General features: G+C 39.4%; 1 protein-coding gene across 2 annotated transcripts in view; it reads right to left on the bottom strand.

The window, feature by feature from the left end:
* The window catches only part of wdfy3 (WD repeat and FYVE domain containing 3), a 490,874-nt gene that overhangs the window by 189,448 nt on the left and 283,469 nt on the right, over positions 1 to 17,957 (bottom strand). For both annotated transcript variants that reach the window (XM_038791772.1, XM_038791773.1), the window contains 7 exons: positions 16,106 to 16,337; positions 8,897 to 9,060; positions 6,319 to 6,430; positions 4,500 to 4,690; positions 3,209 to 3,361; positions 1,146 to 1,219; positions 897 to 1,058 (listed from right to left, as the gene is read on the bottom strand). In XM_038791772.1, the coding sequence (XP_038647700.1) occupies positions 897 to 1,058; positions 1,146 to 1,219; positions 3,209 to 3,361; positions 4,500 to 4,690; positions 6,319 to 6,430; positions 8,897 to 9,060; positions 16,106 to 16,337 (1,088 nt within the window). The remainder of the gene's footprint in view (positions 1 to 896; positions 1,059 to 1,145; positions 1,220 to 3,208; positions 3,362 to 4,499; positions 4,691 to 6,318; positions 6,431 to 8,896; positions 9,061 to 16,105; positions 16,338 to 17,957) is intronic.

Below are 17,957 nucleotides of genomic sequence, written 5' to 3'. Positions count from 1 at the left end.
TGAATTTCAGAGGAAATGAAAAATGAACAGCAATTTATATATTCTATGAAATGCAAAGTTTTCCCCCTATGGGGAATGTATAACATCGACTCAGCTGCGTTTTTCTTTCATTCAACTTAAAAATGAACTTAAGGGACTGTACAATTATCACATATATCCTAGTCTGGAAGATCCCAGCTGTAGATTTGAAATATGGGTTGTTATACATTAATTATCACAGGTTTGTCTGAAAAAATAGCAAAGTGCTATATATTTGACTGAAGTTGGATTTTAATCTTCCCTTGTTCTTGCTCAAGGAAATTCACTCTCATGAAGATAATCTTGATGATATCTCCAAAGATGCAACTCGAAATTCTAAAACAAATGAAGCAAATGACAGAAACACCCATTTCTTACCCTTCCATTAGGCTGAAATAATATAATCTTTATTAGTGTCACAAGTAGGCTACAATTAAGTTATTGTGAAAATCCCTGAGTCGCCACACTACAACGCCTGTTTGGGTACACAAAGGGAGAATTCAGAATCCCCAATTCACCTAACAAGCACGTCTTTCGGGACTTGTGGGAGGAAACCGGAGCACCTGGAGGAAACCCACGCAGGCACGGGGAGAACGTGCAGGCTCCGCACAGTGACCCAAGCCGGGAATCGAACCTGGGTCCCTGGCGCTGTGAAGCAACAGTGCTAACTACTATGCTACCACGCCGCCTGCTAATAATGCTGTACTTGTGCAACTTTCATAATTTTTCCAGTGACTAAGCTCTATTCAATAATTCCAGGCATTTTCAGATTACACCTTTAAATTTTTTTAAAGTTGTAATGCATACAGCGCTCAAATGGTTTGCTGTAACTAAATTCCTTGATTACTTCAACATTCTGTGCTCTGTTTAGACTCTACCTGAGCAGATCATTGCTGTTTGGAAAGCCTTGAAGCAAAAGGCTGAGCACATTACTGATAGCTGCAATGGTTGGCTGTGACAAGGATGAGTCTCTCAGAGTAAGCAGTAGCTTTGGTATCAACTGGAATTCCCTCATTAGCTTGGCATTTCTAGAAGCCTCACTGTAAAACAGAATCAAAGCAACCCTTTTATTTCTGTTAACTGAAGTACAAATATCTAAAAAGTATTTAGAAATAATTTAGTAATACCTTGATTCAGTCAGAAGTTCAGTAAAGTGTTCAAATAATGACAGATGAAGTTCATATGGTGCATTAAGCCAGACCTGTAAAAGTAAGGTTGTGCAAAAAATATATTAATTAAACTTAAGCAAACCTTAAAAACATGTGTTGCCCATTTTAAGTAACTTAAATATATATTACAGGTTAAACGTTCGGAATGGGGAGCTGTACTGTCAAAACTGTTGCCCACCTGGACCACTGCACAAACTTACCATAAGAAATATGAAGAATAGGCCATTCAGCCCCTCGAGCCTGCTTCGCCATTCAATAGGAATATGGCTGATCCGACATTCCTCACATTCACTTTTCTGCTCTTTCCCAATAATCCTTGATTCCCTTACTGATCGAGAATTCATCTATCTCAGCCTTAAATATACACATAAGAACGCTACCCCACAGCTCTCTGTGGCAAGGAGCTCCATTTTATTAGTTTTCCTGATTACCTGCTGCACTTGTGAACTAGCTTTTTATGTTTCGTGCACAAGCATCCCAAATCCTTTCGGGTTGTAGCTTTCTGCAGTTATTCCCCATTTAAATAATGGCTTTGTTCTCTCTTCCAAAATGAACAACCTAACACATTCTACCACAATATACTCTATTTACCAACATTTACCCCACATACTTAAACTATCAATATAACGTTGCAAACTGTTTGTACCCCTCTCGCAACTTACCGTTCTACCTATTTTTGTGTTGCCTGAAATTTGGCTGCAGTACATTTGCTTCCTTCCTTCAAGTCATTAATATATATCGTAAACAGTTGCGGTCCCAACATTGATCCCTCTGGAACCCCACTGGTTACAGGTCGCCAACCTGAAAAAGAATCCCTTATCCCCACTCGCTGTTTGCTGCCCATTAGCTAATTCTCTATCCATGCCAACATACTACCTCCAATACCATGGGCTCTTATCTTATGACTTAACCACTTGTGAGATATCTTGTCGAACACCTTCTGGAAGTCCAAATACAACGCATCTACTGGTTTGTCCTCTATTCACTTTGGTTGAGATTTCATTGAAACTCTTATTAGTCAGATATGATTTCCAGTCCAGGAAGGCATGCTGATTATGCCCGATTAGATTATGATTTTCCAAATGTGTTGCTATTACTTCCTTAATAACTGATTCAAACCTTTTTCCAACAATAGATGTTAGGCTAATTGGCATATAGTTACCAACTTTTTGTCCCCCTCCCATTTTGAATAGGGGTGTCAAACTGGCAGGTTTCCAATCCTCTGGTACTTCTCCAGAATCCAAGGATTTTTGGAAAATTACAACCAATGCACCCATAATCTTTGTAGCTACTTCTTTTAGGATCAGAGGATGAAAAACATCATGGCCAGGGGGCTTATCTGCCTTTAGCCCTATTAGTCTAATACTACTGGGTGATGGTATTTAATTCCTCCCCTGTGTTCTTTAGTATTAATGGGATTTTCAAAGTATCTTCCACCGTAAAGACTGATGCAAAATATCTATTTAACTCCTCACCTTATTCTCCATAACCATTTTCCCAGATTAATTTTCTAAAGGGCCTATGTTCACTTTGACCTCTCTCTTCCTTTTTATATATTTAAAGATTCCAGCAATGATCCAACCCAAATTTTTAGGAAAATTGTCATCTGCATTAAACACGTGCCACTTGCATCATTTGTTGAAAGTACAGGAATGCCAGAGCTGCATCTTGCCAAATATATTTCTTTCCTGAAGGTCGTCCTACTTTCCTCATGGATCTCTCAAGGAACAATTACTATTGGGATTCAGTATTTTAGGCCCCATCTGCAGATGCTACATGGCAAATGCACTGAAAAGAAGTTGGAGGGATGTTAAAGGGAGCCTGATATCCACCAGGTATTGTGACATTACATCTGGGGTAGATAGAAGAACCACCCCTTGCCCCTCATCGACCCTATCGGAATTCCAAGACGTGACTATTTTAATTGAGATCAAAAAATTTAAGAACAATTGGTAAGGCATGAATCTATGTTGTCTTCATATTTTAGGTTATTGTTGCACTAATTTTTACTCGTCTCTTACTTCAAAGTCACAAAGCAAATCCTGAAATCCATTAGAATTAGGAATGATACTGGTCTCATGGCCACTGTCAACAGTTCCCACTAATGAAAAAGTCAGATGGAGAATATGACTGTTCAAAAGAGTCCGTTTCTTCTTCAGCAGCATTGCCAAGAGCTAAAACAGAAAAAAAACACCATAACTGAAAATTCCATCAGTTATATTTGGAAACAGATACTGGTAATCTTGGAATGACAATCTAAAGAGAAGACAAATCAAGAGAAAGAAAAAACATTCACTTCAACAAAGATCGTCCCTCTGATATCCTAGCTCTTTTATTTGAGTATTCAACTACATTTGTATATCTCTTAATAACCACATCACTATTACCCTACTGGCAGATTTTTATTCAATTAATATAATGTGGCAAGGAGTTCTTTATAATATTCACTTACTATTCTCAAATTTAAATTAATGTCACCAATTCTACTCTCCTGGCTCAACAGAAGCAATTCCTAGCGTTCCAAGATTTTTTTTATGGGGTGGGATTTTCCGCATCCCCATGGTATGTGGTGGCAGGGGGTGGCCTGCCGTTGACCAACAGGAGGATATTCTGGTCCCGCCGCTGCTAATGGGATTTCCCATTGAATCCAAACTCCCCGCCAGTGGGTTCGTCCTCAGCAGGATGGGAAGATCCTGCCGGTACGAATGGCTGGAAAATCCCACCTCCCCCCATTAACTTTGGTTCGAATTAATCCTAAACAGGTTTCTTTCCAAACCTGCTTGGATTTCTCTAATTACCCAACACCTGTAGATATGGGATCAATGTAGTTCCTTTTCTCTGTACCCTCCCCAATATCTATATATGCCTTAGTTCCATGAGGAGAAGATTTGAACAGTATTCAAAATACGGCCTGACAGCAAAATTTAAAACTCCAGTATATCTAATAAAAACACATTCAAACATTACTCCTCCCATTTCACTCAGAGAAACTTATATTATCTTTTCATAACTTCCAATCAAAAAATCCACAAAAAAATCCAACTACATAAACACAAATGAACAGTGTCAACATTGCTGTCCAAATATTGAATTACAACAAATGAATAATCATTCAAATTTTCCAAGATTTGTTTTATTTATTACTTCATTCTATTGGTAAACTATCCCAAAAATGCCCATGTATCTGCTTTTTCTGTGCAGTTTTTTTATATCACATTAGCATAGGACAAAACCATTTACAAATCATTCTGCCCTAACCTACACAGATACTGTGGCTGTTCCCTTAATCAGAAGTTGCAGTGAAGCTCTTACTTGATAGCCCTTAATCCTCTCCATTTCTTTACTGGCCAGTGAATTACTTTTCACCACACAAACTAGGGCCTTCACAGCAGCATAGAGACCTTCGACATCTGATGCCATTGCAACCAAACCTAAAATAGCAGCTGCTCCACCGATGTATTGCAGAGTAGTGGCAACAGGCCTTGGAACAGAAGTTCTCACACCTGGCAAAAAAAAAACAATGTCACTTGAACAACATATTGCAAGAAAAAAAATCTTTGTTTTGCTCTTATCATACTTGATGCTGTGATGTTTTTAATAATGCAGTTGGGAAAATAGTGACTGAAGTGTAGCTAGAATCTGTGAAGTTAATATGGAAAAGGCATTATCATTTCATAACATTCTAATAAATTATACAGGCAGTGTCTAGTTTGGACTGATGGTGAATGCTAATTATTGCAGTTAAGGATGGTGTTCTTTTAAAATGCTAGTACCAGGAAAACAGAACTGGGTATTCAATTCAAAATGCAATTGATAAACTCTAAGTAGTCAAATTTTTCAAAGCACCCTCCAATGTTAGTTTACCATTCATGCAAGTCAAAGAAACGTAAGCCCCAATTTTAATTGCGGGCCTCAGGTAAGCTTGGGGCCATCATGGCAAGTGGCATATATGGGTCCATTTTAACTCCCAGGTATCATTTAAATACACCAGGATTCACACTCACTCTAACACTGTCAATGAAGCGAGGCCATTAGGAGGGTGTTAAATAGGCCGGTAGATCCTATAAGCAGAATATAAGGAGTTATAATAATAATCTTTATTAGTGTCACAAGTAGGCCTACATTAACACTGCAATGAAGTTACTGTGAAAATCCCCTAGTCGCCACACTACGGTGCCTGTCCGGGTACACTGAGGGAGAATTCAGAATTCCCAATTCGCCTAACAAGCACGTCTTTTGGGAGTTGCGGGAGGAAACGGAGTACCCAGGGGAAACCTAAGCAGACACAGGGAGAACACGCAGACTCCGCACAGACAGTGACCCAAGCCGAAAATCGAACCCAGGTCCCTGCCGCTGTGAAGCAACGGTGGTAACCTCTGTGCAGCTGTGCCACCCATTAGGAAGTTAATTAGTTAGGAAGAAAGTTGAAAATCAGTACAAACTGGACAGGTTACACCTGGGTAGGACTAGTATTGATGTCTGAGGGCCACCGCCGATGTGTAGTTTGTACGTTCTCACTGTGTCTGCATGGGTATCCTTCCTCCCATAGTGCAGGTTAGGTGGACTGGACTTTCTAAATTGCCCCATAGCGTCCAAAAGGTTAGGTTGGGCTATGGAGATAGGGTGGGGGTGTGGGCCTTCGTAGGGTTCTCTTTCAGAGGGCCGGTGCAGACTTGATGTGCCGAATGGCCTACTTCTGCACTGTAGTGATTCTATGATTCTATTTATGCAACCCTTGTACAAATCAAGGACAAGAACAAAAGACAGTAAGGGGAATAAGAAAAGTGATAGGCAGAGACATCAAGGGCCAGAATCAAACGGGACCTTAGTGGAAAAATAGTGGGAATGAGTCAAGGAATGTTAAAAAGACAAGCCTTAAAGCTTCATGCTTTAATACGCAGAGCATTCACAATAATGTGGATGATTTAATTGAGCAAATAGGTGTAAACGGGTATAATATAGTCGGGATTATGGAGACATGGCTGCAGGAACCAGGGATGGGAACTAAACATCCAGGGGCATTCAGTATTTAGGAAGGACGTTGTACAGCCATGAGTAAACCTTGATTTGAAATTTCCAACATTGGGCTAACATTTAAACAGAAGTGTAAGTCTTGTGATTAACACTCTACCTAGGTATCCTATAAGAGCTGCACCAATAGTTCGTGCTGGTCCATTTAAATGTCCTGCTGCATTATGCAACAGCTTTACTGGTGTAGCATTTTCATGCGAGGAAATGGCCATCTATACAATGCAAAAAAATGTTGAAATTAGTGGCCAAGAAATTCAAATTTTAATTATTTGCTTTAAACTTCCAAATATCATGAGCACAAAGATAGCAATCATTGTTATTGACCCAAAAAAGCATGAGGAAATCATTTGAGGGATTGACCATCCCACCATTCACAAAGCACCTTTATTTGTTCTATCAACTGTTTTTGCAGTGGACCCTCTTTTTCGAGGAAGGACAACTTTGAGCCCTAGTCACTCAGCTCCTGCCCTTATTACAGCCTTGGTTCAACCATGAACAAAATAGCCAAAATCCAGAGCGGAGGTGAGAATGGCTGCCCTTGACATCAAGGTGGCATGTGACCGAGTATGATGACATCAAGTTGGCATTAGCAAAACTGAAGTCAATGGGAATCAGGGGGAAAACACTCCAATGGTTGGAGTCATACCTGGCACAAAGGGTGATGGTTGTGCTGGTTGGAGGTCAATCATCTCAGCTCCAGAACATCACAGCAGGAGTTCCTCAGGGTCATGTCCCAGGCCCATCCACCTTCAGCTGCTTCACCAATGATCTTAGTATGGTCCTCAGAACCCCAGATATGCTCTAACCAGGGCTTTTTATAGCTATATCAGGTTTTCCTGTCTTTTATATTATAGCCTTCTAGTTAAAATGGCTAGCATTCAATCGGCCTTTTTGATGTTTTTGTATCCGAGTACCTCATTTTAGTGATCAATACACATGAGCCCATAAATTTCTTTGGGTCTCCGCTGTTTCTAGCTTTTCTCACCATTTCAATATTCTTTTTTGTTCCAAAATGGATGACCTCCCACACTGAAACCTACTGACAAAGTTTTTCTCACTCGTTAATCTGTCAATGTCTTTGTAATTTTAACATCCAGTCTACATTACTATACCGCCAATCTAGGTGTCATCTGTAAACTTGGACATATGCCGTTCTGTTGTGTTATTTTACTCATTAATAAAGATAGTAAATGCTTGAGGCTCTAGCACAAACCTTTATCATAGATTATCATGGAATTTACAGTGCAGGAGGCCATTCGGCCCATCGAGTCTACACCGGCTCTTTGAAAGAGCACCCTACCCAAGGTCAACACCTCCACCCTATCCCCATAACCCAGTAACCCCACCCAACACTAAGGGCAATTTTGGACACTAAGGGCAATTTTGGACACTAAGGGCAATTTATCATGGCCAGTCCACCTAACCTGCACATCTTTGGACTGTGGGAGGAAACCGGAGCACCCAGAGGAAACCCATGCACACACGGGGAGGATGTGCAGATTCCGCAGTTTATGGAACACTTCCTTCAATGGAGGTAAATGCCCATAATCTCTATATTCCACCACTTAACCAGATCAATAATTTGCCTTCAATTTATTTAGTTTTAATTTTAGCCAACAGTGTTTTAGATGCAACGTTCGTGAGTGCATTCTAGAAGTGCTGTCCTTTATGAATAAAAAAAGAAAGTGCTTTAAACACTCAGCTGGTCTGCCAGCACCTGGCGTGCATTTGTACAGCACTTTTCACGACTGCCAGACAGCTCTGTTTATTGTTAAATACTTTCAAAGTACAGTCACTGTTGTAATGTAGGAAATGTGGCAACCAATTAGCACACATTAACAAAAGTCTGTTTTCTTGTGGTGTTGATTGAGAGATAAAGATTGTCCAGAACACCAGGGAGAACCCCCTTTTCTCTTCTTTAAATAGTGTCATGACATCATTTACATCAGCTCAAGCGGCAGATGTGATCATGTGTCAATGTCTCATCACCTCTGACAATGCAATATCCCCTTAGCACGGTACTGGAGTCTCAGCCTAGGTTTTTTTTTTACCTAAGTCCTAGAATGGCACTTGAACCAAAAACCTTGTGATTCAAGGCAAGTGTGACACCAATTGGACCACAACTGACATTTCTGATGTAATATACTAAACTTGAAATACTAAATCTGTTACTCTCTCCATAGATGCTACCAAACCGACTGATTCATTTCAGCATTTTCTGTTTTCATTTCAGAGTTCCAGCATCCTGTATTTTCCTTTAGTACATTTTAAAAGTCCACGTTCATTCTCCCCAATCAATTCAAATTTCCTGGTAGTGCCCAGTCACTCTGGTCCTTAATTATAGATTCCAAAAGGTATTAGGCTAACTGATCTAGAATTTCCTGACTTCTTTCTTTTTCCTCTTTCTGAGAACCTATGGTTTTACTGTCCACTTAGTTATAATTTTTCCTAATTCTGGCCACTGTAAGCAACAGTTACATTTGTACAATTTTGTACCAGTGTCACAATTTTCTTTTGTTAATATGATACATATTTTACAGGTGACATAACTTCCAGTCTTCAGAATTTCATTCAGAACCCAAAATGTACTCGACATATTTTTAGTGAACGAAACATACAAATGGATTGCATACATATCAAATCACATTTATAATTTTAACCTTGTATTGACTGCTCACCTGTTTGGCTATGGTTTTACTGTCTACTTTGTTGTAATTTTTCCTAATTCTGGCCACTGTAAGTGAAGAGACCGACAGTGCATACAACCCAAAAGAAACTTTCTCCTCAGGAATCAGACTGATGGGAGATGAAATTACCATTTCAGATTTTGAATCTTTTGAATCTTTAAAAAGGAAGAAAACAGGTTCGCAATGTGTGAATTAGAAAAAATTATGAAGGAAATTGTCATCAATACCACATTTATACAGAGGCACTACTTTTAATAATTTTTTTAAATCACCATACCAAAGATACATTGGTACATCTGGTCAGTATTATTCATGTAAGTATGCCTACGAGAGCTTTAAAGTTCATCCTAAGTTGCCACTTATTTTTAAGTAATCACTTGACATAAATTACAAATTGATTTACACTGTAACACATGCTTACACATTCCAGACGTGATCTGAACGCAACTTCCCCACTGATCAAGAAGTAGCACATGAGCAGTGAGGGAGACTTAATTCTGAGTGAGACACAGCCCTCTAAGTGATCTTGTCCAGCTGCAGGAGGAGAGGCTAGTTATTGAAGAGCATATCAGTTGGTTTGAGGCAGCAGGGAAAAAAAGACAACTGGGACATTATAGGAAACTGCTAAGTTAATTGGCCTCAAGTGCTTAGTGTAAGGGAGATTGTGTGGAAAACCAGTGTGCAATAAGGGGAAGTTAGAACCAAATACACTTAATCCAAAATAGAACAGAATTAATGCAAGAGAAGTTAAGGACTGGTAGGGCAACTTAGTCGAGTGGAATGCTTAACATTCCTGTAACATTCCATGTGCAAAGTCATGGGCGCTACTGGTGTTCCAGACAACTATGCGCAGGAAGTGTTGGCACCTGCAGAAACTTGAGCTCTGGATTTCAGAGCTTCAGCAGCGGTGGGAGTCACTGTGGTGCATCCATGAGGTTGAGAGTTACGTTCAAGCACATTCAGAGAGGTGGTCACACTGCAGCTTAAGAATCTAGAGGCAGAGAGGGGACAGGTGACTACCAGGCAGTTGAAGAGAACTAGGCAGGTAGCACAGGAATGCCTCGATGGTTCGCTCGCAAATCGATTTTCAGTTCTGGAAGCTGGTGGTGGGGCTGGTTCCTCAGAGAAGAACAGTCAGAGCCAGGTCCATGACACCACGAGAGGCCCGGTTGTACATGAGGTGAGGAAGAAGGGAAGAGCAATATTGATAGGTGATTCATTAGTTAGGGGAAGAGACCGGCATCTGTGTGGTCAGAGACATGACTCCAGGATGGCACATTGCCTTCCTGGTGCCAGGGTCAAGGATATCAAGAGTGGCTATTGGATATTCTTTTGGGAATAGGGTGAACAGCCAGAGGTTGTGGAGCACATTGGTACCAATGACATAGGTAAGACGGGGGGGGGGGGGGGGGGGGGGGGGGGGGGGGGGGTTCTGCAATCAAATTATAGGGAGCTAGGTAGAACATGAACACGCAGGACCTCAAATTAAGTAATCTCTGGATTACTACTGGTGCCATATTAAAGTGAGTACAGAAATAGGAGAATAAGGCAGATGAATGTGAGGCTGGAAAGATGGTGCAGGAGGAAGGGCTCTAGACTCCTAGGTCACTGGGACTGACTATGGAGAAGATGGCCCCTTTACAAGCTGAACGGGTTGCACCTAAACAGAGCTGGGACTGAGTTCCTTGCGGGACATTTTGCTAGTGCTGTCAGGAGGGTTTTAAACCAATCTGACAGGGGTGTGGAAACCCAGAGGAAATATTAGAGAGGAACACTATTAGAGAGGAATACTGGGAGGGTTGGAAAGCACTAGTATAGAGAATAGTAAGTTAATATGTGAAGTCGGAGTAAGGGAGAAATTAATTACAAAATCAGGTTACTGTGCGTGTATGTGAATGCACCAAGTATAATAATTAAGATTGGGGAGTTACAAATGTAGATTGCGCAGTGGAAAATTATGTTATGGTGAAAACAGAGACCCAAGCTCAGGAAAGGGTAATACTGGGTGCTAAATGTTCCTGGTTACAAAGTATTCAGAAAATGTAGGAAAGGAAGTAAAGGGAAAGGGGTGGCAGTATTGGCTAGGGAGGGCACTGCAGTACTGGAGGAAGAAGATGTCCCAGAGGGTACAAGGACAGAATAAATGTGGCTAGAACTAAGGAACAAAAAGAGTGCAATTATATTGCTCGGTGTAGTAGACGATCAACTAGTGAGAAGGATGTAGAAGAACAAATTTGCAGGGAACTTACAAAGACATGCAAACATTGTACTGCAGTTTTAGTGGTGGACTTTAATTACTTGAATGTAGAATGGGACAGTGAGAGTCTAAAGAGGGTAAAAGTTCCTAGATTGTGTTCAGGAAAATTTTCTGCAGCAACATGTGTTCAGTCCAACAAGAAAGGATGCATTGTTAGACTTGGTTCTTTGAAATGGGGTGGGCCAAGTGGATCAAGTGTCAGTGGGGAATATTTCAGAGAATATATCAATAGTTATAAGGGTAGTCCCAGCAATTACAAGCCAGTCAGTTTAATATCAGTGGTAGGCAAGCTTCTACAAACAATTATTCAGGATAGAATTGGTAGTCACTGAGAAAAATGTGGGTTGATTTGGAAGAGGCAACATGGGAGTTTTTGTCAGAAAGGGTTGATGAGGGTAATGTTGTTGATGTGGTGCAAATGGGCTTTCAAAGGCATTCGATTCAGTGCCATGCAACAGACATGTGAGAAAAGCAACAGCTCATGGAATTAAAGTGGCAGTAGCAATGTCAATACAAAATTGGCTGAATAATAGGAATCAGAGATTAATCGTTAATGAATATTTTTTGGGCCGGAGGAAGGTTAGTCATGGTGCTCCCCATGTGTCTGTATTGCGACCCTAGCGTTTTCAGGTATATATTTTTATGGTCTAGATCTTGATGTTTAGGGGACAAATTTACAAGTTTGCGGATGACACAAAACTGGAAAGTATTGTAAACTGTGAAGAGGACAGTGAAGCACAAACTAATTGGTGGAGTGGGCAGATAGGTGGCAGATGAAGTTCATTGCGGAGAAGTGTGAGGTGATGCATTTTGCTGGAAGAACATGGAGAGGCAATGTAAAATAAGGGGTAAAATGCTTAAAGAGGTAACGGAGCAGATGTACCTGGTTGTAAGTTATGCGCTGACCCCCCTTGACCCAGCTCAGGGTCCACCGTGTCTGGGCCACGCTTGGGAAAACTTGCACCTATGCCCATCTGGTGGATTTCCCACTGTGGGGGTCAGAGCATAACAGTTTAATTGGGCATCCAGCCAGTTAGTTAAATTGAAATAGATGCAAATCACCTCCTGGGGGCACGGGGAAGGTAGCGGCTGAAGCTACTGGTGGGGGATCAGAGCATCGTAGCAGGTTTGCCACGCGGTACCAAATCCATTTTTTGAAGTACTCTCCATTCTCCGTCCGATCAGGAATCCTGATCGCGGCGTCAGGTAATGGAGAATCCACCCAACTAGTTAGACCTCAGCTGTAATATTGTGTACAGTTCTGAGCACCACATTATGGGAAAGATGAGAATGCATTGGAGAGAGTGCAGAAGAGTTGTACAAGAATGGTTCCAGGAATGAGGAATTTTAGTTAAGAAGATAAGATTGGATAGGTAGGAACTGTTCGCCTTCGAAAGAAGGAGGCTAAGAGTTGATAGAAATGGGGCCTGGACAAAATAGAGGGGGGAAAATATTCCCGCTCGTAAAAGGATTAAGAAAGAGAGGGCACAGATTTAAAATGATGTGGAAAAGAAGCAAATGTGATGAGAGAATATTTTGTTTTACACAAGTGGTTCAGCCCTGGAATGCACTGCCTGAAATGTGGTGGAGACAGGTTCAATCGAAGCAATTAGATGATTACTCGAATAGAAACAAGATACAGGGGTTCAGGGAAAACATAGGGGAATGGCACTAAATCATGATGGTCATTTGAAGAGCCGGTGCAGACAAGATGGACCAAATGGCCTCCTTCGGTGGCATAACAATTTTATGATTCTTTTCTTCTTAACCCTCTTCACTTTGAATGTGACTCATACTGTGCTCAGCAGGCACCAACAAACTGTTCCAAACGCTAATTTGTCATTTACCCAAAGTTTTGTCATCTAATATTCTCTAGCTGAGGAAAGCTGAAGCCATCTTTAATGGTTCTATCTTGGCTGACATTAATTAATTCAGCTAAGAGTAGGAATTGAAATAGAAGCTTTCTAAACTGTGGATCAATTTTACACACTGAATTTACTGAGGCATTGGCAAGTGTGACGCCGGTGCATCTCAAATTTATCCTGTTCTGTGTGCTACTTATTGTTGCAGATTTTTTTCAAGTGTGATAAACATGTTTTCTAACTTTCATAAGTTTTAAAATATTAATTTTAAATAAAATCATGGATTATTCCTATAAACATGTTGATGAGTACTCTGGTGTCAGGAAATAGTGACTACAACTACAATGTTAAAAATATATAATTTGCATTGTGTATTGTTGAAAAAAGACATTTGATTGAAGCTTTTCATCTTGCACTTATCAGGAAATCACAAGAATACCAATGTCAGAGGAAACAACAACTTTATGCTTTACGAGAACAGGGTGCTGATTGGTTGGTTAGTGGACTCTGATTGGTGGAGGCATTTCCAAGTTGATGTTGACTGACTGTTAACTGCCAAGAATTGTTTAACATTTAAACCAGGCAGCTTGATTCTGATTGGTCTTGGCATTGCCTGTGGATTGAACCAGTGAATGTCTATCACTTATTTTGTTTAGCTGAAACAGCGCAATGTCTGTACATGTTCTTTCAGTCTGCAAAGAACAGGGGCCTGTGTATTAATATAAGTAGCTTCCAGTACATGCAAATGCGCCACACTATGAGCCCGACTGACAATCTTAAATTGGTGGTCAGCATATGTTTTGTGTAATTTAGGAAAAAGTTAGCAAGTTCATTCGAAAAGAGAATAGTGCCAGAGACAGCTGACATAATTTCTAGAGTTAAAAATGGAATAAAACAATTATTTTAACGTAAAAATATAAATAGGAGTAGGTGAGACAAAAAAATTGATGAAGGTAGCCTTGGAGAGAAGTTCCAGAATATTTTTGAGGCAATTTTTTTTTTTTTTTAAGAACACCAGGGAACAGGGTATTTTAGATTTGATAATGTGTAATGGACTTGCCCAATATGCATAATATGAACATTGTGCGTAATGGACTCCTTTTGCTGGGGCATAGTTCCACAAGCACCAAATGTCCTCTTTTATTCCATCTAAGTGGCTATTACACATATGTCAGCCTTGACAGAGGCAGCAAATTATTTTGCAATTGGTGAAAATAAAATCACAGCTGTATTTGTTCCCAAGTACATTTGTTATCATGGCAACAAGTCACTGTTTAGCATTTAATGTGAACCTTGCTTTGCTTTTAAAGGAAGATGGGAAAAATGCAAGAAATTAGAATTAGAAAGCTGGAGTTGACATGGGTTAACAAAATGGTAGAGGAATTTTAGTAGATAAATAGACAATTTCTGTTGTTGTATTGCTAATCTTGACATTGTTGCCCAACCTAGAGGCACCAAGGCCAACTGTTGGAAAATAAAGGTAGTTTTAAGGGATTTATATTTGTAGGAGTAAACTTTAGAACTAAGGTATAGTTTTAAGTGGGTTTAATTTACTATTTCTGTGCCTGGAAGGGCAAAACCTGTAGTTAGACTCAAGCCGGACAAAGGTGTTTGTATGTGTGGGGGTTTGGTTTCAATTCCAACTGTGATTCTATTGTGCTGAGAGAGCTACGGGGTGAAGAGTAAATAAATCAGCAGTGGTTGCTGAGCAACTGGGGCCTTTTAAAGGAGAGCAGCTTTTAAGTTTTATTGCTAATTTGATTGCAGTTGGAAATTGGTAGCGAGAGGGAAAGCAGCTCTCATCGTTCTCCTAGAAGCAGTTGGTTTTAGAAAGCTGAAGAGGGAACAGCCTTGCTAGAAAAAACACCATACTAGGGAGTAATGATTCAGAAAACAGATGCTGAAAACCTAAAGTCCAGCAAGTTAAGGAAAATAGAGAAATTAGGCTTTTTCAAGAAGTCTGGAATTAACAGAACAGAGGAAACTGGGAACCAGAACTAATTACTATTCAGTAAAGCCACAGGGAAGTTGAAAGGGATTCAATTGTAAGAGGCCAGACAAATATCTGCTGTAATACTAACATTTGTGAGAAATTACTAGAGCTTGGGAAACATTATTTGAAACAATTGTGGAAATCGGTGGCTGAACCTTGGAGTTTGTGTAAAAGCCTTTAAGTCAAAGAAACTGGAAGGAAGAGGTGTAAAACCTGAGAGCAAAAACTTGATGGAAGCAGTGGAGATAAAGCATAATTTAAAAGAAGATTTGAAAATTGACTTTTGAAGTGGAAATTTAAATTACTCGCGTGGAAGCTGGAGTTCAGTGAGACAAGCTGGCTCACGGTGACAATTGTCTGGGGGATTCTGAGGATAAAGCCACAGACACTAACTTGGGTTCAGAGCAGGCTGTGTGTATTTGACCACAGTCATCTTGTGTGATTAAAGGGACCATTGTAGCTTAAGATGTACTTTGAAATCAGTGTTAATTTTAAAATCGGTGTAATTATTAAGCTAAGGGTGAGTAAAGGAGTATTGTACCATTATCCAATTTTTAAAAGTTGAATTAATTTTTTTTCTGGTTGTGAAAACTAAAAAGCAGTCCTGCGATTCTTCCTCTACGTTTTATTAAAAAAAATAAAGCGGTCTTTTGAATCAGGGTTCCATTCTGGGATCTTCCCGTCCAGTTATAACATTATCTGGGATTGTAACACAATCTTGGACTTTGAACCTTGAACTTTGCTATTTTGGATAATTCAGCTCCTGACTTAAGTTGTTGAGCCACAGGAAGAATTCTGTTCCATCATTTGTTAAACAATGCTAAAGAATGTTTTAGTCATAATCCAAACTGAAAAAGTAATGCCAAGGACAAGTGTTGGAACATCATGTTTAAATCAATGTGACAAAAACAAAAAAACAAAGTGAGAAGTATTTTTCAACAGATACACAAAAAGCTAGGGTAAATCTGTTATGTGTAGTAACACTGACACGTATTTTATCTCTAATTAACAAGCTCTTTCTTACTTACCAGAAATCCTATTCAGGTTAATTTTGAATTTTACAATTTGACATCAATAATATTACTTACATGGAACACACACAGCTTGGAAGCTACCGACATAGTTTGGTCCTAATTCATAGATGATATTGATACTTGAAGCAGGTAAAACTTCCTCCAAAAAATGAGTAGGTCCTAGACGCCATACTAATGATGAGATCTGGCGCTGAGCTGGAGGTGTTCCAATGTAGCCGTACACTGTGCTAACAACTGGCAGATTTGTTGATCCTGATCCACCAGGAGAGCTGTGGATATAGTGAAGCTGCAAAGACAAGCCAAATAAAAGAAGGTTGACCATCGTCTTTGACTGCCTGTTCTGCAAAAAATATAGTTTATTCATATAACAGTTAAATAAATATTTGCATTTTCCTGATGTCTCAACAAAGGTCGTTGGTGCAAATTAAAAGACAGAATTAGAGATCGAGCATTGTAATCATACAACGCACATATTTTAAACAATTACAATAGCTTCAGTGAAGGTAGTCTTTAAAACACTACATTGCCCCATTAGTGGGACTTTGGAAGCAAATTAATTGAAAGTGTCTATACTGAATGCAGTATAGCTTCATCACGTGAAACATGGACATTGTCAAAAGATTGGGACTGAAGTCCCCAAATGAATTAGTCAGTTACATTTCTTCAACAAAAAAGTCTCAATGATGGCATTAGTAAAGTCATTCAGTTATTGTCCATTCTACAAAAACTTTTCTGTTTTGAGGGAAAGAGAAAACAGATCAAGAACATTTTGAAAAGACAATTTGCATCCTTTCCATTATGGAACTTGATGCTAGGTTCAATTAATCAATCCTATTTAGATCATCAGAGTTTTGTCCAAACATGCTGACATCAGTAATGGGTACTGTGTTCCCTTGTAATTTCTTTGACCAGCTGGAGAAGCAGTCTATGAAGGCTGTCATTGTTTGAAAATAACACAAAATTTGCTACTGAAAAAGCCATAAAGTAGGGAAAATTACTGATCAGTTGAGGTTTATATGCTGGAAATCAGGAATGAGACTGATTCGCTTAACAGTAAGAAACTGTGTGAAATTAAATTAAATTATAATGAATTATATGTGTACTTGATACTCATATTAGTCTTTATAAAAATGAAAATTTAGAGGCAATTTAATTTATGTGGAATAAATACTATAACATTGACTGAGTTTGGCTGTTACACTGGGAGGTATCACACTTCTGTCATCGATCTCTCAATTAAAGGGCAACATCATGGACGACTCTTTAGTTCCAATGCATGATTAATCAGTTTTGAATTAATGTTTCCTGGAGAATTTAAAAAGAATGATTTGAACAAGCCATAGCAACTGCAAAATCAAATAGAATAGATTGTCCAAAAATATCTTAATTTAACTTGGTAAGCCCAACCACTTGCTCTTGGAAACATGGAAGTCTGAACAATTCTGAATGGAGTTTTTGTTCCCCATTTTTTAAAGCCTGTGTCACTAGCTTTCATCTCCATATTGTGTGGCAAGATGACTTCATCGCTCTGCACAGTGAGTGATGCAACTGAAAATAAAACATAATCTTGCATTTTATTAAGTACAATATAGAAACCGTAAACAATAAGGATCACTGCAGTAATATGGTATTTAATTGGTATTTTTGTAGTTAGTTTTTTTAATGAATACTGTTGATTAATTAAAAGATTATAGGGAAATGCAGTTGTGAGGGATTAATTGAGGCAGACAAATTAAGCCTCAAAGTGAATTGATTGTGTTGTATAAATTTAAAGTACTACCTCTTCATAATTATCTTTATTAGTGTGACAAGTAGGCATACATTAACACTGCAATGAAGTTACAGTGAAAAGCCCCTAGTTACCACATTCTGGCACCTGTTCGGGTACACAAGAGGGAGAATTCAG

The sequence above is a fragment of the Scyliorhinus canicula genome, chromosome 3 (genome assembly GCF_902713615.1).
Source record: "Scyliorhinus canicula chromosome 3, sScyCan1.1, whole genome shotgun sequence".
NCBI classification, from domain to species: domain Eukaryota; kingdom Metazoa; phylum Chordata; class Chondrichthyes; order Carcharhiniformes; family Scyliorhinidae; genus Scyliorhinus; species Scyliorhinus canicula.
This window is presented reverse-complemented; position numbering and strand designations above follow the sequence as displayed.